Below are 24,856 nucleotides of genomic sequence, written 5' to 3'. Positions count from 1 at the left end.
TTAAAAATATTCCCTTTAATACTTAGTGATATAACATCATGCAACTTGTTCTATTTTTAAATGATATATTCATATTTGTAAATTTAGGGACACAAAAACATGTGTTGAACAGCTTATTTTATTAATTACTAATAAAATCCCTCCCCACCATTTTGGCTGATAAAATATGAATGGAAACATCATGTATACTAAATTCAAACAAAAAACTAAGCACCAACTTAAACAACACCGAAAATCTAGCCCTTAATTCCTTAAAAAATAACCAAGACATTATAATCACGAAAGCAGATAAAGGCAATGCCATTGTCCTTTTAGACCATGTGACATACATTGAAAAAATGAACCATTTAATATCGGACCACAACATGTACCAAATGGTAAACTACAACCCCACGAAATGTAACAAAAAGAAAACAACTGAATTAATCTAATCCATCCACACATGGCCCTAAGACAACAAAAAAATGAATACCTTATTATGCCCGTGTGCCCAGAATTTATGACCTGCCAAAAATACACAGACCAGGCACACCTATATGTCTGATTGTTAAAGGAATTGACAGCCCAAATTATCACTTAGTCAAAAAATTAGTAGCCACACCCAAGGAATTGGTAGGTCAGTCCCCTTCCTACATAAAAAATACAGAACATTTCATTAATAAAATTAAAAACATTACACTCAATGACCAAGATTTATTAGTCAGCTTTGACATAACTTCCCTTTTCACCAGTGTCCCAATCAGTGACACTATCTTGCTCCTACAGAACATATTTCCACACGACATCACGGCCCTCTTTGCCCACGTACTCCGCTCCGGATATTTTGTGTGGCAAAACAATTTTTACCTTCAAAAAGAAGGTACAGCCATGGGCTCACCACTTTCTCCCTCAATAGCTAACTTTTATATGGAAGACTTTGAGCAACGTGCTCTAGAGACAGCATGTCTAAAGCCCAAAATTTGGCTCAGATATGTCGACGATATTTTCGCAATTTGGTCCCGCAGCCACGAAGCTCTAAATACATTCCTTAGCCACCTAAACAAATAACACAAACGTATCCAATTCACCATTGAAATGGAAAAAAAACAACTCTCTTCCTTTCCTAGACACACTTGCCACATGTCTTTCCTCTGGTTGTCTCTCCATCTCAGTTTACCACAAACCTACACACACAGCCCAATACATACACAAAAATTCTTACCACCACCACCCAACACAAAAACTAGGTGTCATAAGCACCCTTATGACACCTAGTTTTTGAACAGGCTCTAAACCAGGAATACAAGATCATCAACCAAACATTTATAAAAAATGGATACAGTAAAAAAACTATTCACAAGATCCTCCATAAAGATACCAGTAAGAACAAAAAAGATTTCAGGAATGCTATTGCCATTCCTTATGTTAGAGGCATTTCTGAAAAAATAGAACACTATGCAAATACAACATTAAAACCACCTTTAAACCCCCAAATCAGTTAAGACACCTACTCAGTTCTTCTAAAGATCCTCTTCCACACTTAGCCTACCTAGGGGTATACAAAATACAATGCACATGTAACATACCATACATAGGGTAAACAGGGCAAACTATCCCAATCAGACAAGACGAACACAAACGACACATTAAATACCTCCATTTTGGAAAAAACCGGCCTTTCTGACCACGCACTCCAAACATACCACAGAATTGATTGGAAAAATACCAAGTCCATACACCGCACCAAAACCTGGTTTGAGAGAAAATTTAAAGAGTCATGTGAAATGCTCAAACACAACCCAAATCTCAACAAAAGTGATGGTCTAACCATTTCAAGAATGTGGAGGACCCATCTACAACCTGTGTAAACTAGCCATAGAAAAATCCCACTACAAGAAGACAACCTGGTGAGGTGTTTGTAACATTCAACAGCAACTGAAAGAAATCATATTATAACAATCAGAACTATCCAGAAGAATATTAATACATGAGGACTTTAGCAGTTTATTGCAGTTGTATTTATTTATTTATTATTATTATTTTTTTAAATTTTATTTTATTTATTTATTTATTTTTTATCACTAGAGGTCAGGCTAGGGAAAAGGATTAATTAACTACATAGATTTAGTTTACCGTTATGCAGGGCATGAGCATGTAGCTTGGTTCCTTATACACTTGTATTCTTCCGATGATGACCTCGATACAGAGGTCGAAACGTCAAGTTTTATTTTATTAGTAATTAATAAAATAATCTGTTCAACATGTGTGTTTTTGTGTCCCTAAATTTACAAATATGAGTGCTGATCACCGTGTAACCTTAAAAGAAAGAATTAAATGATATATTGTTAGTATTCTACCTTGTATTTTTTTTTTTTTTTTAAACTGGTCTTGTAGTGCCACTGAAGATGGTCTGCTATTTCCAGACTGAAATATTTGGTTAATTAAATATCTTTCTTGTGTTTATGTGCATATATTATTCAGTCTTTATGTCACAAGTATCCTTAAAAAAATATCTTTTTCTTTTTCAATAAAATGTGTACTGTTCTTGATGAAAGAAGATGCTTTTCCTGTATGAGGTAAAATCGTTTTGATGAGATGTTTTGCTAAATTAGAGGTCGGAGAGTCTCTATCATCTACTATTGGTCTTAAGGGAATACTTATCTTATGAATTTTTGGTACACCATAAACTCTTGGAACTAATGGGTGTTTTGAATGTAGAGTTCTTTTGAGTTCTTCAGTCCAATTAGGTATCTTTTTCATTAGATCATTAGTTTTATTGTAAGCGCACCAAGTGGAATCTCTGTCTAAAGGTTTATAGATATTAGAATCTTCAAGAAGAGTTTTCATTTTATTATTATAATCTTCAGAGTTCAAAACTACTGTTGCATTCCCTTTATCTGCTTTGATTATAACGATATTTTTGTCTGATTTTAATTCTTTGAGGGAAGTGTATTCTGTGTAAGGAAGAGAAGAAAATCAAGAGAATCAAATCCTATCAAGAGAAGAAAATAATCTACTCCTAAAAGGTTATAATTTTGGCTTAACGCCACGTTTCATCCCAAAAATTGACGTAATGGCTCAAATAGAAAAAGGAATAAGAAATTTACCTGGTAATACATCAGATCTCATCTGCATACAAACCACAGCATTACTATTGCAAAGTAAATTACCTCAAAGGAATCTTCCTTACACAGAATACACTTCCCTCAAAGAATTAAAATCAGACAAAAATATCGTTATAATCAAAGAAGATAAAGGGAATGCAGTAGTTTTGAACTCTGAAGATTATAATAATAAAATGAAAACTCTTCTTGAAGATTCTAATAACTATAAACCTTTAGACAGAGATCCCACTTGGCATGCTCACAATAAAACCAATGATCTAATCAAATTGGACTGAAGAACTCAAAAGAACTCTACATTCAAAACACCCATTAGTTCCAAGAATTTATGGTGTACCAAAAATTCATAAGATAGGTATTCCCTTAAGACCAATAGTAGATGGTAGAGACTCTCTGGCCTCTAATTTAGCAAAACATCTCACCAAAATGATTTTACCTTATACAGGAAAAATATCTTCTTTCATCAAGAACAGTACACATTTTATTGAAAAAGTAAAAGATATTTATATTGGACCTTCAGACATATTAGCAAGTTTGGATGTTATCAGCCTATTTACAAATGTTCCAAGAAACGAAACTGTGAATCTCCTAGAAGACCTTTTTCCTCCAGACATCGTAGATCTTTAAAAAAATGTATAAATAATACATTTTTCATGCTTCTAGACAAATTTGGGTAACAAAAAAGAAGGATTAGCAATGGGGTCTTCCCTCTCTCTCTGGCTTTAGCTAACCTATTTAGGAAAAACTTTGAAAATAATGCTTGAAACAATTATCATCAAAAACCAAAAATATGGCTACACTATGTCAATGATATATTCATCATATGTCCAGGAACAACAGATGAACTCATTGCTTTCAAAGATTACCTAAATAATTTGCATAATAATATAAAATTTACAACAAGAAGAACTTAGAAAACTGCCTTTTCTACACATTCTATTAGAAGTCAATGAAAAGGATAATAAACTTTGAGAAAAACCCACCAACACAGGAAGATTTCTTAATGTGGCCTCACACCACCACCCTTTGCAAAAAAATAGGTATAATAGAAATCCTAAGGGACAGAGCGTATAACATTTCCAGCACAGAAAAACAGAGAAACGAAGAATAGAATATCTAACACAGATCTTTCAAAAGAATGGTTATGAAACCAAGACTATCAAAAAAATCCTCCACACACCTCCTACAAGCATCTCTCAGAAACAAGATTTCAAAAACGCTATCATGCTTTCATATATCAAAAATGTTACAGACAAGATGGCTAAATTACTTAACAAATATAACATCAAAGTAGCCTTTCTACCGCTGGAAAAAATTTTGAGATTTTTACATCCTCCGAAACCTCCTCACCATCCTTTAAAAAAAACCATGTGTTTACAAAATGTATTGTTCTTGCAGCATCTGCTACATAGGACAGACAGGAAGATCTGAGGAAATTCACATGAACGAACACCAAAAGGATGTACAAAACAGAAGAGAACAAAAATCAGGTCTAGCTTTCCATACCACTTCCACCGGCCACAATGTACTATGACAGAATACAAACATGTCGTACATAGAAAAAAAATTGTTACATAAGGAAATTTAAAGAAGCTGCAAACATGCTTAAAATACTAACACAATGCAATAAAAATCAAGGATTAATTCTCTACCAAGTTTGGTCCGCTTTAGTAAAAAATATACCTAGTCAGACCTCAGACATTATGAACGTGGACAATAGAACGTGGCATCATCCAGCATTCTTTAAACCCAGCAGTGCTTTGAATCTGCATTGTGATTTTTAATTTTATGAATAGTCAGATGGCTACAACTGTATAGTATGAACTATTAATCTCTTTTTTGTTGTTTTAACTTTCAGTTATCTTTTACCCCTGAAGATCTCTCTTTCTCGATCATTGCTTTCATACCACATTCCATTCTCCCTTGGTAAAGTGCACACCTACATTGCATTAAATCCCTCATGTGAAATCACCCAAATAATGGAATGCTGGCTGCCAGGAACAATACCATTTATTATCATTATTATTTTGTGGAACTGTACTCCAGGAGATTGATGAGGCCAGGGACTTGGGAGTGTTGGGGGATAGGGAGATGAAGTTTGGGGGAAGGGGCACATTGCAAAAGTAGCTAAATCAGCTCATCAACTCACTTGGTTGTTGAAAAATACCTTGATGAGCAGAGACAAGCAAGTTATTGTGCCTCTGTACCGAGCCTTGATAAGACCTCATCTTGACTACTGTGCCCAGATTTGGTCACCTCAGTTCCTTCTTGATGGGGAGGAGGTGGAGACGATCCACATACGAGTGACTAAGATGATAGCAGGTCTATGGAATGAACCATATGAGAACAGGTTAAAGATTTGTGGGTTGCAGAAACTAGTTGATAGGCGGAAAAGGGGAGATATGATTGAGACACTCAAATTGCTAAAAGGATTTCTATAGGATTAATTCAGAGGATATTTTTGAGATCAGGACTGGTGGTGAGAGAACTAGGGGACACTTATGGAAGCTGGGCAAGAGTGTGGTTAGCAGGGGTGTTAGAGCTCGGTTCTTTACTTTTAGAGTGGTAAATGAGTGGAATAAGCTGCCAGAGTCTGTTGTGGGTGCTATTACGGTGAACGAGTTCAAGGCAAGGTATGATAGATACTGTGAGAATGTCGTATAGTTGTGTGGACATGATATTTAGGGCCTCCCTTGATGAGTCTAAGGACTCCCTGGAGTCGCCCAAAATAATAATGATAAGGTGTAAGTCAAACGACTTACAAAACTTGTCAGGTCTTTTATTAATTCATTGTGTTTTATATAGCTTATTAAAAAAATGAGGTCCAATTACCAGAATATACCATGTGAACTTCTAAACCACAGAAACCTCCACTTATAATGTTGGATTTAATATCCACTTAATTTGTATAATTTTTCATCGCTGATTTGAAGCCTTTGGCTCTTTATTTTTATTAAAAGACTGACTACATTTCTTTTCACACTGATATCTTTCGCTTCTCTCCCTCCACACCCATCCATCCTGAGATCCTTCTTATTACCAACCAAATTATTGGGTCCTACTACCACTGCCAACTCTTTTCCTCACTTACTGCTCATATCCAGTGCTTCAATTACTCTGCTCATTCTTCCGCTAGGAAAACAAACCTCATGCACCTCCATACAGAGCCACCTTCTTATCATTTGCTACCTCGTTCACTTGACCATCTTTCATTCTTCACAATTTTTCCATGCTGTTTTTTTTTATGTTGTTCCCATCCACATAATGTTATTTGTAAATCTATAGTACATTTTGTATCGTGGGTAGGTTAAGGATTTTTTTTCTATTTTTTTTTCAGTTTTATATATTTTTTATTTTTAATTTATTTTATACATAGTCCTGAAACCTTCTAGAGACAAAAGACAGAACTTTTTACAGCCTCTTTGGGCCTCCTGGGCATATCCGTATTTCATTTCATTTCTGTCCACATTTGCTTCATCTCCTGCCTCGTCTTCATCAATTCTGCTTTTATATCTTAAGTATTTTTAAGTATTTTCTCACTGGTATTCATGCTATCTATTGTCAGTTGCACTGTTTTTTTCATTGCCTTTCATGCCTTTGTTTTACAATGACTTAGTTTATTTTTCTCACACACTACCTCCTCATTTCTTCCAACCACCTCTTTTGTACTCTCCTCATAGTTCACTAGAATGTACTATGAGAAGAGTATAATTTTACTCTTTTTATCATTAACATCCTTTACTTCATTTCCCAGCTCTAACACATCTTACATTTCTGGCATTCGCTCATGAAACATTTTTTGACATTCTCTCTCTCGATCCTTGCTTTCGTACCACATTCCATTCTCCCTTGGTAAAGTGCACACACTACATTGCATTAAATCCCTCATGTGAAATCACCCAAATAATGGAATACTGGCTGCCTGTAATCCATTATTTGGAACAATAACAAGGAATAATACTATTTATTATCATTATTATTTTTAACATCTAACCTCCATGGAATTAGAGACTCATTATGGGACACACACACACTCACACGCAAAGCTCATCCAACTGTGCCTTAAACTAATTCAGTGTGTCTATATTCATAACACCATCAGGCAATGCATTCCACACACCAACCACTCTCCATGCAAAGAACCTACTTCTCACTCCCCTGCTCATGCTCTCTTTATACAGTTTCTAGGGATGGCCTCTTGTTCTACCCTCTCTTCCATGTTACCCTGATAACAACCTCTAACTTATGTCTCAATCACATCCTCCCCCTCCTCCTTCTATTCATGAGGTTTTGCAGTTTACATTAACTTAACCTCTCCTCATACTCTGCATTCCAAAGACCACTGACCACCTTTGTGAATCTTCTCTGGACTCTTCCTAACATATCCTCATCACCATGAAAACCTGGTGACCAAATCTGTGCACAATAACTCATATCATGCCTGATCAAGGCCTCATATGAGTTATTGTGGAAAATATAGCAATAACAAAACATTCTCAGTCACAGTTCATAAACAAAGATATAACTATCAATGAAATTGTGAAATATATACAAAACAGATCACTTATATGTAAACCAATGTACACTGTGCAATGTTACTTTCACTACCTAGCATCATACAGATGCTGATTACACTTCTGCCATTTCATTTGATCTCGCACTAATCTCTCATCTCTTGCTAGCAAACTAACTGATATCATTGTAATCAATAGAAATAGTTATTTCAGACAGCTTTTCAGTGGTGAGAACAGGTAAAAATCACTTATTTCCAAATTAGGAAAGAAAGGTGGATGTTCAAGTATTATGACATTTTGCTCTGTGAGATATTGCTTTACCATTTCTGGTAAAGCAATATCTCTATGCTGGTGCAATGCTTTGAAATAGAATCCAGTTGCTATCCAATTTTTCATTATGTTTCTTTCTAACTACATCACTTGGCCAAATGAAGCATTTCAGTACTGTTCCTTGCTTACTGCTTGTTTACTTGGGAAACTAAAGCTATAAGGTGTGTGTGTTAAGGCTTAAGTGCTGGGAGGACATCATGTTGGAGGTTTAATGGAGTAGGAAAGGAGGAACACTAGGAAAGGATTAAAAACTAATTTTAATGCTTCCAATATTTTATCTCAGTCATTGAGATATCTTCAAGGAGTACAAATAACACTTGTAGCAAACACACCAAGACAACACAATACTTATTGTGTGACTCTAAAGTCCTATGTCCGTGCGGTTAGCCTAGTGGCTTTGCGCTTCCCAACCATATGCCTGGGGAAGGAGTGTCCTAGGTTCAATTCCCATCAACGACGTGAGGAGCTCAAGAATCTTCCTCAGCCATAGCCAAGTTAGCCGGTCTTGGGCGTGGACAGCAGAGTTTTTTCTGCCAGTTTATCTAGTGTTTTTCATCCTGCAAGCAGGCAAACCAGTCTGAGGACACACACGGACTACAGTCAGGAATACTGACCCAGCCATAGGTCTGATTCGTCAGTCTATGCCAGTTCCGGAGCCCAGATAAAATTTGGGGGGACTAGATGGTACCATGAACTCCCATATAAAGGAGAACGCTATATCATCACATGAAATAAATAAAGTCCTATCTAGTGGGGGGGGGGTGCCCTCTATGAATCTTTATAGGCAGGCTAGAATGCAAACTGGGATCTCTGACTATTATTTTTTCCCAAATTTTTGAAGTTTTATGCATCTGTATATTTGTTTAAATTAGATTGATTACTGAGTGTTGCTGAAGTTTCCAGATACAGTCGTTCCTTTTTAAATTTACTATGATGGAGCGCTGTGGTTTTCTTCCAGAAGATCCTTCAGAATTCCAGAAATTCCATTCCCTTACCACTATTACTACATGCTGTTTCCTCTTCCCAGTGCATACTGCTGTAGTTAAAATCTCTCATAATGATCACTCATTTTGCATTTGTGAAACCTAAGCTGCCTGACCATCTTCTGCTTTTCACCCTCTATGTTCCCTGACCATAGCACCATTCTGCTAAATATCCTGTTCTGCCTATCTCCAATTCATATATGCTCTCAAAACTGTTAGTGCCTTTTACCTCCAAATTCTCTACTCTGAGAGGACACAGTTCATCACTTATAATAAGCAATACTCCACCACTGTTTGTCCTCCCTATCCTGCCAAAATATGATGTACCCTTCTAGTTCTAGTCCTGGCAATGTATCATCTTCTGTTAACCATATTTCACTCATCCCAATAATCTTTGGCCTGACTGTGGCTATCAGTGCCGCTAATTCATCTCCTTCATTCCTGATTCTCCTAGCATTTCTATAAAGAAACATTAATGCATTGGCAGCATACCTATTATTATTTCCTCCAGACTCCATTTGACTCCTCATCTTGTTATGAGTTTGTTCTCATATGAGGCCACCCCTGCTTCCATCCACTCTGACAACTCTAGTTTTCCTGCACTAATACTCTCACTTGCAAGAACTCCAGATATGCAAGTTATTCCTGATCCAAATGCAGTCCATATCTTGCATACATCTCTCTTCTATCCTCAAATGCACTCCAAGCATTCCCATAATCCATTCCTGTCCTTTGCCACATTCTTGCTACCATGCCATTCATTTTTGAAAATCTTTTCTTCGACTCTGCATTATCATATCTGGGTAACATACTTACTATCTTGCCTTTCGCAATACTCTGCCATATGAGCTCAAACATAAACCTCAAATCTCTCGCTATTTGATTCACACTATCTCTGAGATTATTTGTACCGATCATCACAGTCATCTCATCCACACCTTGTTTAATTGCCATAGTCACCCTCTATGTTGTTCCTTCAGGTAGTTAAATGCAGTTTATCTATTTTTTTATTATTATATTACAATAAGAGAATTTTGTATGTGAAATATGATATTGTTTTTCTTAACATAGCATATGAGAGAGACAGTAAAAAATAAAAAATAATAAATCCTCAAAGAATAAAAGATTAAGAAAAAAATATTTATTAAAGTAGCTAAGCAAATATGTAATAGCATTTCATTTCACAATTTACTTCAAGACACTGATTAACGTGAACATTTGTGTTAACAGTTGAGATATCCAGAGGAAAGTGAAGATATTCTTATATTACGCTCCATTAAAGATGTTAATCTTCCAAAGTTCTTAACACATGATCTTCCTCTATTTGCAGTAAGTAAATCATTTAATAGATATATTTTTTTAAAATATTATATGAACTTTTAATGCTTGATTATTATTATTATTTTATCTTCATCATCTTGCATCTCAATAGAGTCTTTTTATATATACAGGTATCCCTTGATTAACATTATTAATCAATCCCTCGATGTTACCGCGTAAATCGAAATCGTGTTAATCAAATATAATAATCCATGGTAAAAATTACAATTCGTTCATGATTGATTACTGTATTAATAATTCGTTTTATATGGCATTGGCATTCTTTTAGGGAAAATAAAAAATGAATGCAAAGTAAATGTTTAATAAATGCTTGCACCTACATTAGTTACTGCAATTTTTTTATCAAAAGAAGTTATCAAGAGTCGTTTGAGCAGTTTTAGTTTTTTCTTATTGGCATGAATTCTACGATAACAAGCAAAATGACTCTCCAGACCTTGGCAAACAAGCATTTTTCGATTAACATCTGGATCCATATCCATTACATGCAGTGATTGTTAAAAAATCCAGTAATTTTTTAACATCTTCTGCATGAAAACCAAGTCTTCACCAATTGTAACGATTTCTTCAATGACGTCGTTTACATGATTTTGAAAACCACCTAAGTCATTAGCACATTCTGGCAATACGTTTTTCAAACAGCTCTCATGCAGCTAGAAGATGCTTGTCTTCTAGCTCCCATGAGTCATGAATGTTTTCAATTGAGTGTTTAATGTTAAAATTTTTCCAAAATTCTTGGAGTGTAATTGCATTTTCTTCTGTTGTTTCTACTGCCTTTGAGAATGTAATTTTACGAAAATAGGCTTTGAAAGTTGTAATGAGGTCCATGTATTGTAGCAATGATGTCATATTTGGTGGAATTTTGGTAAATTTAAAGGTGCGTTATTAAAACTCTTGCCGCATATATAAAGTGATTGCTGCAATTAATTTCGGCTCGTTAATCAAATCCCACGCTAAGCAAAACTTCATTAAGCAAGGGATACCTGGTAAAAATTACACCCACTCTCGCTAACTGATGCTAACTCTGTCGCTAAAATAAGATTGGTAAAACAAACTATCAAGAAGAAGAATGAAATCATTGAAATTAATGAAAATAGAGAAATAACCACAATCATCACCAGACTAAGGATGGAACATTTTAAAAGCATGAAAATTCAGCCAGACAGTAGTAGGGGCTATGAAATATGCAAAAACTGTCCAGGAGTTGAACTAACACCTGTCCATATTTATTCTTGTTCACCAATTGCTGCTGCTCTATAGAAAATTGACAATAACCCTAGAGAAAAGCTCTACTCCACCAAAGTTGCTAAAGCAGTTCTACAGATCCATGGTCATATCTAGAAGTTCTTCAATGGACTCGACAACAGCAACAACTTCATATCCACTCCTTAGTACTAATTTATGTAATAGTGTGGTATTCTGTCATTTGCGTTTGCAAAGTCCAGCTTTATTAATCCTACTCAGCTAATATTTTATTGTGGGTGATGTGCAGATATTATTATTAAGAAATATTTTGGCCTTAATTAATCAACTTTTCATTACCTAATTGTACTAGAGAAGATATGAAGAGCCTGTGTAGCTCAGCAGAAGTGGCATTTGCACTGTATGGTGCTTGACGAAAAACCGTATGAAGAAAGATTTGGGGTTCAAATCTAGTTGCCGACTATAGGAACATTTTCTGATTTTTTTGCTGGCCAAGTTTTTTGCTGGCCAAGTTTTTTGCTGGCAAGGCTAGCATATCCGCTCTCCAGCCAAAAGGCTGTGGGTTTGAATCCATGAATGATGGATTCGAATGGTGATAGATGGCATTGGTGTAGTAGAGCTGTAGAGTAGGTGCCCTCCTTTGATGAGTCTTTGGACTCCCTGGAGGTGTCAAGTTATAATAATAATAATAATAATAATAAAATATCTGTCCATTGCAGTACCATGTGGTTTCAAATAGAGTATCATATTTCTATCCACCTATTCATGAATTTTGGCCTTAATTAATATTAATCAACTTTTCATTACCTAATGGTACTAGAGAAGATATGAAAGAGTTATTGGAAGAAGTGTAAAAGAAATATGAGAGATAGTAAAGATTATAAATCTGCTACTGTGGTATGATAGATGAGTTGAGGAGGAGGACCATGATTTCGAATGAGTAAATATGTGGGTGTGCAGGAGTGTGCTGAAATTGATAGATGCAAGAAACTTATAAGGCTGATGGATTATATCTGAATGGATTTGGAGTTAGGTGTGAAGAAAGTATATTCACTGAGTGTGGAAGTGCAAATTCATATGGATGGGTGAGCATGTGTGTGTGTGTGTAGGCACCTTTGAGGCAAGTATGTGTGAGAATAACTAAATATGCTGAAGTTTACTGCAGTTTGCCAGTTGCTGCTGCTGCTGTGTGCGTGTGTGGTGTGGGGAAGATGCAAGAAAAGATCTGTATGATATATTGGAAAATTATCAGATTGTGTTTAGGATGAGTAATTGTTATTGTAGGCTACAACTATGAAGATAAAGATTAGAAGAAGGAATGATCATAAGGAGGGAGGGAAATGGAATTTATACCTACTAAGAGATAATTACTTGAAACAGCATGTAATGAAAAGGGTCTTATGGTTTCAAGTAATGGATCTAGGGATAACATCAGAGAATTTTTGTGTAACCAGGATATCCACTTCGATTCCAGTTGGGAGAGTGATTGTGCATTCTTGACTTAGTACATTGCCAAACTCATTTAATTTTCATTAAAGAAAGGATATATATGAAAGTACACGGCAGGTAATTATGGCAAGCTTAGAAAGCAGATTTTTAGGAGAAAAACAGCAAGGGAGGGAATGTTAATGGTGAATGGTAGGTGATCAAGGAGTGTTTGATTCAATATTTATCAATGTTTAACCTGTCCAGTTTAGTATCATCTGAAAGCAACTAGATATTCCAATATTTCCTCTCATATCATTACTGATATCATTAATGTACAAATTAAACAATATGCATAATGTAAATTATGCCTTCTCCTTGATTATGTGCCATTGATACTCATTTATGTCTGTTTGTCTATCTTATCAGCTACTCTTGCCATGACACCAACTACTGTGAGCCAGTAATTTCCTTTTCTGTCACATCTTTCACCTTATTATATAAACTGAGTAAATACTAAATTATGATCCCCTTTCATAAAACCTTGCTTCCCACCTGTATAGTATCATTTATTTTATTTTATTTATTTTTTTATTATCCCATGGTATTATTACACCAGATCATAGAGGTCAAGTTCATGTATTTTATACAGCACCTTTTTTGGGTTGTTATAGAGTTCACATTTGGAAATATTCATACAGTTTAGCAAATGCATTGGTGATGCTTCCTCGATATTACAGATTTTGCAGGCGGGGAAAACTTTTATGCCATTGCTAAACTTGATTGGTCCTGTGTGGGCAGTCTTGAAGCGAGAGATCATGGTAGTGGCACTGCGATTAAACTTGGAGTTGATAGTAGCTCCTGGATTTTCTGCTGAGTACCAATGGTGAGTCATGTCCTGAAGAATTGTTCTTTTTATGTTTTCTTTTTGGGTGGTTTTAAAAAGATCGAAATATGTGGTATCACTTGATGTTGCGGCCATTTTTGCTACTTCATCTGCAGTTTCATTTCCCTTTAATCCCACATGGGATGGGATCCATTGGAAGATTATTTCGGAATCCTTATGTAGTTTGTTTATGTTTTTTGTTATGTCTCTAAGTATTTCTTGATGGCTAGTGTAGCAGTTCTTAATAGCTTGAAGGGCTGCTAAGGAATCTGTGAAAAATATAAACTCCTTTGGGTTTTGTTTGTCCAAATATTGCAGTGCTGTGTTAATGGCTATTAATTCTGCATGGTATGAGTTGCATCCAATACTGTTAGTTGTTTTTAGTTCTATATTATGAGAGCCATAGATGAGTATACCACTCCCAGAATTGCCATTTGGATTTTTGAAGCCATCTGTGTAGATCTTTATTGAGTCAGGTCCATATTCCATTATTTTTGAAAGGGCTAATGATCTCAAGATTTCAGAGTTTTCTAGGCTTTTTTCTCATGTTTCCCTATTTCAGAGTTGATAACTATATTTTTCCTGTCTTGATTTGGAGGAAATGCTGGGCAGTCAGCTATTTTATTTGGAATCCAAGGGAATTTTATTTTCTATGATTTCATGCATTGTTGATTTTTTTCTTTATTCTGTTTGTTGGTTTTCAGTTTTTAAAAAGTTCACTTGTTCTATGATGTGCAAGGTTGGCTCTTTTTTCTACAAATTTGGTAAGATTTTCTTGCCACCTAATTTTTAAAGGAACAAGGTTGGATTCAAATTCAGCTATTTTTCCAGGAGTTGTATTCCTTAGTCCACATATGATTTTAGCTGCATTTTTCTGAATTTTTATAAGCTTGGCTAAACTGGTTTGTGATGTTTGCATCCAGATAGGCAAAGCATATTCCATTATGGGACGGATAATAGAGGTATATGTGACTTTTAAGGTTTTAGCATCGGCTCAACACTCTTTACCTGAGATACTTTTCATGATATTTAGTCTTCTTTTTGCTCTGACTGCAACATTGTTGATATGTTTATTGAAGCTTAGCGATGGATCCAGAGTAACTCCAAGGTATTTGGTGTTTTCATTAAATATAATTAGTTGACTGTTTAGCTTAATGTTTGGTCTCTACTTTCTGAGGTGGTTATTAATAGTAAAAACACAGATTTTTGATTTAGTAGGGTTAATTTTGATTTTTTGGTTTTCAAAGTATGCAGCTAAACTTTCAATGACTGTTTAAGTGACCTTCTGCTGTTTCTAGGTTGTTGTGAGCTGAGAATAGTACCAAATCATCAGCAAACAAAGCTATCTTTGTTTCTTTATTTATATTTTTATCTAAGCCATTTAAGTAGATGGGAAAAAGGAGTGGGCTCAAAATGCTACCTTGAGGGAGTCCCTGTCTTATTTTCACTTTCTTGGAAAATGTATTATTTATTTTAACTCGAATTGTTCTATTTCTTAGAAAGTCATAGATCCAGTTAAGAACTTTCCCTTCTATTCCAATATGACAAAGTTTGGAAAAGAGTTTCTACCTCCACACCTTGTCAAAGACATTGCTAAAATCTATAAAAGCTGCAATGGTGGATTTGGTAGGTTTGGTCTGGAAGTTATCTTGAATTGTCTGGGTTAAGTAGAAAAGTTGATCAGTTGTTGAGTGATTTCTTCTAAAGGCAGCCTGAAAATGTGGTAGTATACTATTTTTGTTTAGATAGTAATTCAAATTGGAGTATCATTTTTTCCATTCATTTGCCTGGAATTGAAGTCAGTGAAATTGGCCTCTAACTTCCTGGTTGGTCTTGCGGTTTGTTAGGCTTTAAGATTGGTATGATTGTGGCTGTCTTCTAGTCTTTCGGAACTTTTCCTTGTTTTAGGCTATTGTTGTATAGGCGAAGTAGCCAATCTAGGGCTAGGGAAGGAAGATGTTTGATCATAATTCCTTGTATGTTATCTGGTCTACATGATTTATTTATATCTAGTCTCTCCAAGGCATCTCCCAATTCAGGGATTGTAAATGAATCCCAGAATAGTTTGTTTTGATATTTTGGGAAGTTGGCAGCATTTTTCTGCTGTCGAGCCTGTTTTGATATTTGATGGTCTTTCCTGGTATTCATTTCTGGTTTGCTTATATTTTGAAAATGAAAGGCCAAGGTATTTGCAATCTCCCTATCTCCAATTTTGATATTTCCATCTGGATCTTTTAGCGTTTTAGTCTCACTTGCCTTTGGTAGGTCTCTTTGTAAATTAGCAGTCAGTTTCCAAAGTTTGGTATCTGAAGTGTTTGGATTTAAGTTGTGGCAAAATTCTTGCCACCTAGTTCTTTGTAATATATTATATTTTTGTTTAATTTCAGCATTTATCTTGTTGTACTCAATCCTGATTTCTACAAAATTGCCTTAATTAATTCTTAGGAGCCTTAACAATAATTCCTGTGATAATGACTACTCTGTAATTTGATGCTGCAATTTTGGAGTTTCCTTTCTTTAATGGAACTATTTTTTTGTCCTTTCTACTACCTTGAAATTCTACCAGCAGTCAGAAGCATAGCCTGTTTTGTATTTTCTCTTAACAAATTTTCTCTTGCATTTTCTATTATATGGAATATTATATAATACTATAACTGCAATAACTACCTTTACATTGAGGTTTTATAATATCCTAAGCACATCCAGCTCATCTACCTCTATTTGTACAACAATTGTTGCATTATCTCCATCTGGAATATATCTTCACAAAGTATTCACTCAGTAATTCAACTATTTCTTCTGCTCCTGTCAGAAGTAATTGTTGCATTTCATAACATCATCCTTCCTAATCATTCTTTCTTTAATTTGCCACACAGAAAAATAATTCATTTGAATTTTTTTTGACCTGCTTGGCTTGTTTTTCATAACTCTTCTTTTGCTTTGAGAGTGCTATTTACATTTCCTTACACCACACTTCTTTTTATTTGTTTGTTCCTTGCTTAATGATGCTATTTATTCATTTTACTTGATTTATTCTCATGATCCTATATATGCATTCTGATATTGCTTCCATTCCTTAAATCCCATTGGATCATTTACCATGCCAATATCCTTCTCTGTCATTTCCTTATGCTATGTCACTACTTTAGCCACCCAAACAGCCACATGGATAAAATAAATCAAAAATACATGCTTCATACACATACTATTTATGGAATATCCAAAAGTTATGTTGACTTCAACGTACATTTCAAATCCACGTAATTATGGACATATATATATACACATTAAGTCTGGTACAGTGTTTAAACTACTCCCTAAGTTTCTCATAATCATCATTGTAGGCTTCCACATGTACTCTTCTTATTTGAAAAATTTTCATGCTTAGCACTTTTGTGATCAAGACTCATAAATCACTCTCCTTCCAATTGGAAACAAAAACAAACCACCTCGGTTATATATATATATATATATATATATATATATATATATATATATATATATATATATATATATATATATATATATATATATCATTGGATCTGTTACTCTCACACCTGTTTTTTCTACATTGTATATGTTGTTTTAGGTATGTTATATGAGTGTTTGTGTGTGTGTATACACCATGCCCCACATATGATGTGGAATTGCTATATAAAATAAAAATATACAAGATACTGTCGATGAGTCTTTGGACTCCCTGGAGGTGTTATGTAATAATAATATTGATAATAATAATATAGTTCTACATCTCTCATACATAGGATTTGATATAACTTGTTGATGATTAAGATTTCCATTGTTTGATATTTCCATCTTATGTCTTCGCAAATACCACATGCAAATGCCTAAATATTCATGAACTAACTTGTGTCTCCTGTTGGTGCAGTGAGGGATCTTGATTGTTCAGCTGATGTAATCAGGATAATAGTCCCCAGAATTTTGGTAGAGTGGGGCAATCACATTTGTTTAAATTAGGCAAGTGCTGTAGTGTTGCAAATTCCAGAAATATTCTGTCAGATTTGTATTTACATCAGTATATTAGACAATTTTTTCCCCCCACAGATCTGATGATCTGTGTTAATGACATCATCTGCAACTCCAAAGTTCCTATATTGTTTGAAAGTTTTTTCACTTGGTTATACTATAAATTAAAGATGTCAAGAAATTATATTCTTGGTTTCATCCTTTATCCAAGTATAAGAAAAACAAAGTTTGCGCATGAAGCAACTTCACGACTGGGCTACTGTATATAGAGGTTAATGACTTCACATCAATTGCCTTGATATTCCATAATGCAATGCACATATCCTTACAGACATGTATAATGCTATGCATTATGGGAAGGGTCACTACCCAGACTGGTTTCCCTATTTAAATGTGGGGTTACCTCTCCAATAACTTCAGCCAGATCACCCAACAATGAGCGACCTGAGTGATCATTAATTCAGCGTTGACCCCAATCAGAGACATGCAAAACCCTACCCCCAAGTAGAGCCGCTCATATTTCAGGGAAAGGACTGCCCCCTTCTGCACAAAGTACATCCTTGAGAGCCAGACCAGGAAGCAGCAATAACCTCAGTTAGAACTTCAGTGGCTACAGCATTTCCATGACCACTTCAGCTCAAAAGTTCAACCGTGAAAAAAAAATGAATGATGTCGGTATGAAACAGTAACTAAAGATCCACGAGTGACATTTTATGGGGGGATTCAGTTATTAGAGGTGTGGTAAACGAGAAGATGCATAAGGTTCGTTTTCCTGGAGGTAAAATGAATAGAGTGATTGCAGTGTGGGATGTGAGGAGTAAGGGGGAAGAAGGAATTAGTGGTGACTTGATGTGAACAAGGAACACATAAGATTGGATATCAGGAGGTTGTTGAGAAGGATAAAAGATAATAGTGTGATAGAAAAGGTAGTCAGTGTGTTGCCCAGGTATGACAGTGGTGAAATAATGTGTAGAGTGAAAATTGTGATTGATATGTTATCAGAAATGTGTGAAGAGAAAGGAATGCAGTTTGTTAATGTGGGGAATGAGTTTGGAGGACGAATTGAAATGTATAAGAGTGATGAACTGCATTCAAATGCAAAGGAGTAGCAGGAAGGCAAGATTGTGCCCCTTCATCAGGAAGGTGACAGAACTCAAGTATCAAATTATAGGCCTATCTGTTTGTCAGTTGTTGTTAAAATGTTGGAGAAGCTGGTGAAAATGAAGATCCAGAATTGGGTTGATAACAGTGGTATTTGTTTCACAGAGAGCATGGATTTTCTAAGGTGAGGTCGTGTTGTAGTAATTACTTATTTATTACAATAAGGTGACGGCTTCATTGGACAAAGAAGATGGATACACAGTAGAATACTTGGATTTTTCAAATCTTTTTGATACATTACTGCTACATAAATTAATAGTCAAATTGAACCACATAGGGTGATATTAGACTAGTGCATTGGATTGGAGATTGGCTATCTGATAGTTATCAGCAAGTTGTGTATTGGGGAGCAATATCCCAGAAGAAGAAAATCACTAGTGGTATGTCTCAGGAGTCTGTTTTAGGACATTCGCTATTTAACCTGCATGTTAATGATATTGGGGAAAATTAGGATGGGGTTATTCAGTTGTTTGCAGATGATGTATAGTTCAAATGAACTGTGAGGAGTAGAGCATATGTTCTGGCCCTACAAGAAGACTTCAATAGATTAAGTGAATGGGCATGGGATTGGGGATGCCAGTTTAATGTTGCAAAATGGGGTATAGAATTTACACTTTGTGGGAATATATTGTCAGAGGTGGAAGAAATAAGAGATCTTATTTCTCTTTTAGAGGACACATTGCCAAATTTGTGAGGATAACACAACGGATTCTGGGAATTATGCAAGGATACTGACTTGCGCAATTGGAAGAACGATGGTACATTATGCCCTTCAATTGGAATAGGCCTAAGTTCGATTCTCGTCGCGACGGGAGGAATCTTTATCTGGACGATTTCAATAGAAGGTGAGTTAGCCGATTTCATATGGAGGTAGCAGGGTTTTTTCTCCCAGAAACTCAGGTTTTTCATCCCGCATACAGACAAATTGGCCCATCAGAACACACGCAATTTACAGACAAAAAATACTAGTTGTTGTGGTGGTGGAGGTGGGCAGTAGATGGCGTTGATGGAGATGATTCGTAGTAGAGGTTTGGTGTAATGGTTGAGACAGTTGTAGGTGTCCTCCCGCGATGAGTCTTCGGACTCCTTGGAGGTATCAGGAATTATAATAATAATTCTTGTTCTCTTGTATAAGCCCTTGATTAGACCACATATGGACTACTGTGCACAGATTTGATCATCTAGTTTTCAAAAGGATGAAGAGATGTTGGAAAAGGTTCAGAGGCAATTAAACAATGTAGTTTCTTATCTCTGGAATGTTGAATATGAGGAAAAATTGAGAAGATGCAATTTACAGAGTCTAGTGGATAGGGAGAGGGATGATATATTAGAGACGTACAAGTTGGTAAGGGGGGGGGGTTGTTACAGGTCAATGTTGAAGAAGTTTTTCACAAAATAGTGGAAGATCAGGAGAAAACAAGAGTTCCTCCCTAAAAGCTGCATAAGGAGCATGTGAACAAGGGAGCGAGAAGCAGGTTTTTTGCATGTAGAGTTGTGAATGATTGGAATGCCTTGTCTGAGAGTGTGGTGTCTGCAAGGAATTTGAATGTGTTTAAGGCAAGGTATGATGAGCTGTGTGTACATATATACCAAAAGGACCTCCTCCTGGATAAGCCTTAGGATAATAATAATAATAATAATTTATTGATTGCTAAAATATTTATACATACAATAAACATCTTGTGTGACATTGCACCTTGTGTGATATTTTACAGAGTTCAGCACTAAGTGCTGCAATTCCTACATTGGATTTCAATTAAACTTTTTAATAATACTTTTTTGCCTTTATATTATGTATTTACAACACATGTTCTTCTAATATTAACAATGAAGATCAAACAGAATTTTTTGTATAATTTTTTATTTTTTTATTTATTTTTTATTTTTATTTCTTTATTATTATTTTTTTAAAGTTTGAGAAAGAGTGATTATACATACAAATTTCTGCATTTGCTTATAAGGATTACTTGTAGTTGAGTGAGGCAAGTTAATCCCACCTACTTCGAAGCTTGGGTTAGCTTTTATGAAGAGAGTGGGATTTAGCCTTCACTATTTGTGTTGTTGCTACTGTTTATGTATGGAATGTAGGCATTGGATGCTAGTGATTTCTGATGTGTATATTAGTGTTAATGGTTTGTTTGTATATTGGTGTAATTACTGCAGTTTTTAGTTGTTGTGGAATAATGCCTGTGTTGAATATTATGTTCACGAGTTTCAAAAATATTGGATTTATTTGTTCAAAGTGTGTTATAAGGTCTGTGAGTCTTATTTTGTCTATTCCTGGAGTGGTCTTTGGTTTTAATTGTAGGATTGCTTCTTTCAGTTCCTGTTTTGTTATGGGTGGAAAGTACATAGTTTATTGTTGACTTTATGTCAGTAGTTTTTTGTTGATCGTTGGTAGTTTGTCTTATTTGAGTTCTGTGATGTTGTTTGTGAAAGCATGGTTGAATGAGTCTGCTAGTTCCTCTTGGTTTGTGCCCTAACCAAAGCTTTTTGCAATAAAATGCTGTGCTGAAGTTTTCTTTTTTCAGGTTACTAATTCGTTGAGTGTAGCCCATGTTTGCTTAATGTTGTTGTTATATTCCATGAATTTTTGGAAGTAGTAGCGTCTTTTTGCCTTACGAATTTTTGTGGTTAGTTTATTTCTTGTGTTTTTGTATAAGGTTTGTAAATGTGTGTTACTGGGTGACTTTTTAAGTTTTTTCCATAGATTTTCTTTTACAGTAACAATATTTAGTATGTTGTCATTTATCCATGGATTGTTGTCTGTTTGTCGCCTCGTTTGTGTAGGTTTTGTTGCTTTTTTGTATATTTCTGTGAACTTTAGTTGAAAATTCTTGTATAATGTTACAGGATCGTTTATTTTAAGTAGGGAATTCCAGTCTGTATTTTTTACTTGGTTATCAACAATGCTCTTTAGTATGATCGAGTTTTGTCGACTTTTGTGGTGGTGGTGGGGGGTAAAAAAATAAAACATAATAAAACGAAGTTGAGACAAAGTAGTGATCGGCAATTTTTATGTTAATTACTGATGATGTATATGTATGGATGGGAGCCCGTATGTTGATATGATCAATGCATGATTGTGTTAGTGAGTTATTGAGTATTTCTTCTCTTGTTGGGGAGTTAATGGTAGGGTTTATGTTGTACTGACTTAGTATATCAAGTTATGTGTTAGTGGTTGAAGAAGCGTGGTCAAGAGTATTTATGTTAATGTCTCCTATTAGGATGAGCCTGTGTGTTGTACACGATTCGATGCCACTTAGCCATGTTTCTAACTCGTGAAGAAAACTGAGTGGATTATTATCTGAGGGTCTGTATATTGTGTTTATTGTGTATTTGATACTATTGTGGCTATTTGTGAATTCCAAATTAGTGTTTCTGCATGTTCGAAGTGAGTTTGTTTTTCTGTCACATTGTATTTTTCTTTGATAAATGCCTCCTCTTTTGTTTGGTCTACATAAGTTGTAGGTTTAATAATTATTTATGTTATGTGCGTAAATTTCTGTGTCGTTTATTGCAACTTCGGTTAGTATTAGCGCATCTATGTTTATCATGGTATAATTGAGCTGTGTTATCAATGTAAGCCAGTGTTTTTTTATACTTCTCATGTTTGTGTGTATGATAGTGAAGTTGGTGTTGGTGGAAATGTTGTCTGACCATTTATTAAAAGAGTCAAAGACCTTGAAATTTATGTTGTCTGACTGGATATGTTTGCCTATGTTTGAGATCTCCATTATATAGTTTTTAAATGAGTTCTAATCTTATTCTTAAGGATATGAAAAGTTAGTGTTTTATATTGGTAGGCTGTGTAAGTCAGATTCACTTGTAATTATGTATACTCGAGCGTTTTCATTCTTTCTCAAAAATATCTGAAAATTCTTTGTCCACAGGAACTTGTAGTTTTTCTCTGTTTTGGTCTTCCTTGCTTGGTATAGAAGATTTTTGAAGTATGGAATCCAGTGTTCCATTATGTAGATTGGTGTTGGGAGTTTCTTATCAGTTAGGATCATTGTTGTCGGTCTTGTTTTCTTACTTGCTGTAAGAATGGAGTCTCTCAGATTTCCGTTGGTAAAATGAGTGATGATTGATGGCAGTCTCTCTTTATTTTTTTGTGGGCCTCGGTTGATATAGGTGATATCTGTGGTTGCGATTTGAATTCCAATTTTGCTGCCGATCAGTTGCATTATGTTGCTTAAGTCTTCTGTATTTTCTTTCATTATTCCCTCAATTTGAAGTTCTTTTTTTCTTTCTTTTTGTAGCATGTGTTCCATTCGACAATTGGGTGTGTTTACTTCTTTCCGCAATTCTTGATTTTCGCGTTGGAGTGTTTCTTGCGTTTCTATCGCTACCGTTAATTTCGTCTTTATTTCTCGCACGGTTCCTAACATTTCTTCAGTGGTTTCGTTGTTGAACTGTATGTAATGTTCATACTCCTCGAATTTTTTGTTAATTTGTTCCATGTGTGCATTTAATAAGTCTTTCACCATGAATTTAAATGAATCAAAGTTATCTGTAATTTTAGGATCCAGAAGCGGCTTACCTTGATGTGCGTCATTACTTTTCTTTGGTGTCTGGTCTTTGTTCTTCGTTTTCTCATGGCACTGTTGACATTGCCATTCGGTCTGTTTCAATGCTCCTTTTGCTTTCCACGTGTTTTCTGAGATCCCTGAACAGTGGAAGTGTTGTTTTTTGTTACATCCGGAACAATGCGGCCCAGCCCCTTCATCGTTTAATGGCTTGTTGCATTTGTTACAGCTCATTTTACTTGAACTTCGCTGTCTCGGTGACCTTTAGCCTTTCTTCCCGTTAGCGACTATAGTGCGACTTTTAAAATGGCGACGTCCTTTGTTCTTCGTTGGCTGTTTTTCCATCAAAGGTCAGGCTAGGGTAGATAATTAACTAAACATTTAGATAATAAATTACACAATAACCACAGTAATTAACTTTAATGAAATGAAAGTACAGATATTTCGTATACTGAAAATAACAGTTCATCATCATTGTGTAGAAACAAGCAAATCAAAGGAATGGGAATACAAAGTACATACAGCAGTCGGTGGTTTACCAATTAAAAACTGTTGTCATGTGCTAGAAATTAATATTAATAAATAATATTATTAAAAATATTATTAAAAACTATTTTTGATGGTTTTATTTATTTATTTATTCTTATGGCAAAAGGAATACAGAACAGCTACAGGTCAATGTCCAGCCTGGAAAGCTAATCCAAGGCTTCATATGTCACCTTGTGGATGATCTGTAGACCACCACCATGAAATTAGCTCCTTGGGCAGTCGTTCACAATATGAGTAATCGTCTGAGCCACAGGAGAACAATCACAATAAAGGGTGGTCTAACAGCCTCCATTTTTGTAGTAGGTAGCCACATCTGCCCTAGTTAGTTCTGATCCTGTTGATTGATGATCAAATCTTCCTAGGAAGAGCAAAACCAGGCTGCAGAGAGCACAGGGATCTACCGCCAGGAAGCCATTTGTTGGGAGATTGTTGGACCAGTATCCTCTCCACATGTCAGGTGTTGATGGCAGGGCAGCTGAAGAGAGTTCATCCATGGACCATAAAGGTTTTCAGGATTTTAGGTGAAGACTAGGTGAATTTATGAGAGTCTGGTGCTGGGGCAGGAGTGGGTTGCTCATTGCTTCGATCAAAGAATTATTAAATTCTTTAATCGAGGCTTGTCTTCTCCATATGTTTGGTGGAGCAATGTTAGATAGGACAGGCAGCCAGGAGAGAGAGGGGGGTGCCTCTTACTGTCCCACTAATTGTGCACATGGTAGAGTTTAGCTGAGTATCTATAATGTTAGTGTGTGTGTGTGTGTGTGTGTGTGTGTGTGTGTGTGCACTTCTTTCCCAGACAGGGGCACAATATTCTGCTGCAGAGAATGCGAGGGCTAGTGCAAATGATCTT

General features: G+C 35.5%; 1 protein-coding gene across 1 annotated transcript in view; it reads left to right on the top strand.

Annotated features, from left to right (window-relative positions):
• The window catches only part of Dhc36C (Dynein heavy chain at 36C), a 1,350,914-nt gene that overhangs the window by 237,423 nt on the left and 1,088,635 nt on the right, over window positions 1-24,856 (top strand). Inside the window, 1 exon segment of the mRNA XM_090395101.1 lies at window positions 10,159-10,257. Within this exon segment, the coding sequence (XP_090251227.1) occupies window positions 10,159-10,257 (99 nt within the window).

The sequence above is a fragment of the Typopeltis vanoorti genome, chromosome 7 (genome assembly GCF_054136105.1).
Source record: "Typopeltis vanoorti isolate ZY-2024b chromosome 7, IOZ_Tvanoo_1.0, whole genome shotgun sequence".
NCBI lineage: Eukaryota > Metazoa > Arthropoda > Arachnida > Uropygi > Thelyphonidae > Typopeltis > Typopeltis vanoorti.
This window is presented reverse-complemented; position numbering and strand designations above follow the sequence as displayed.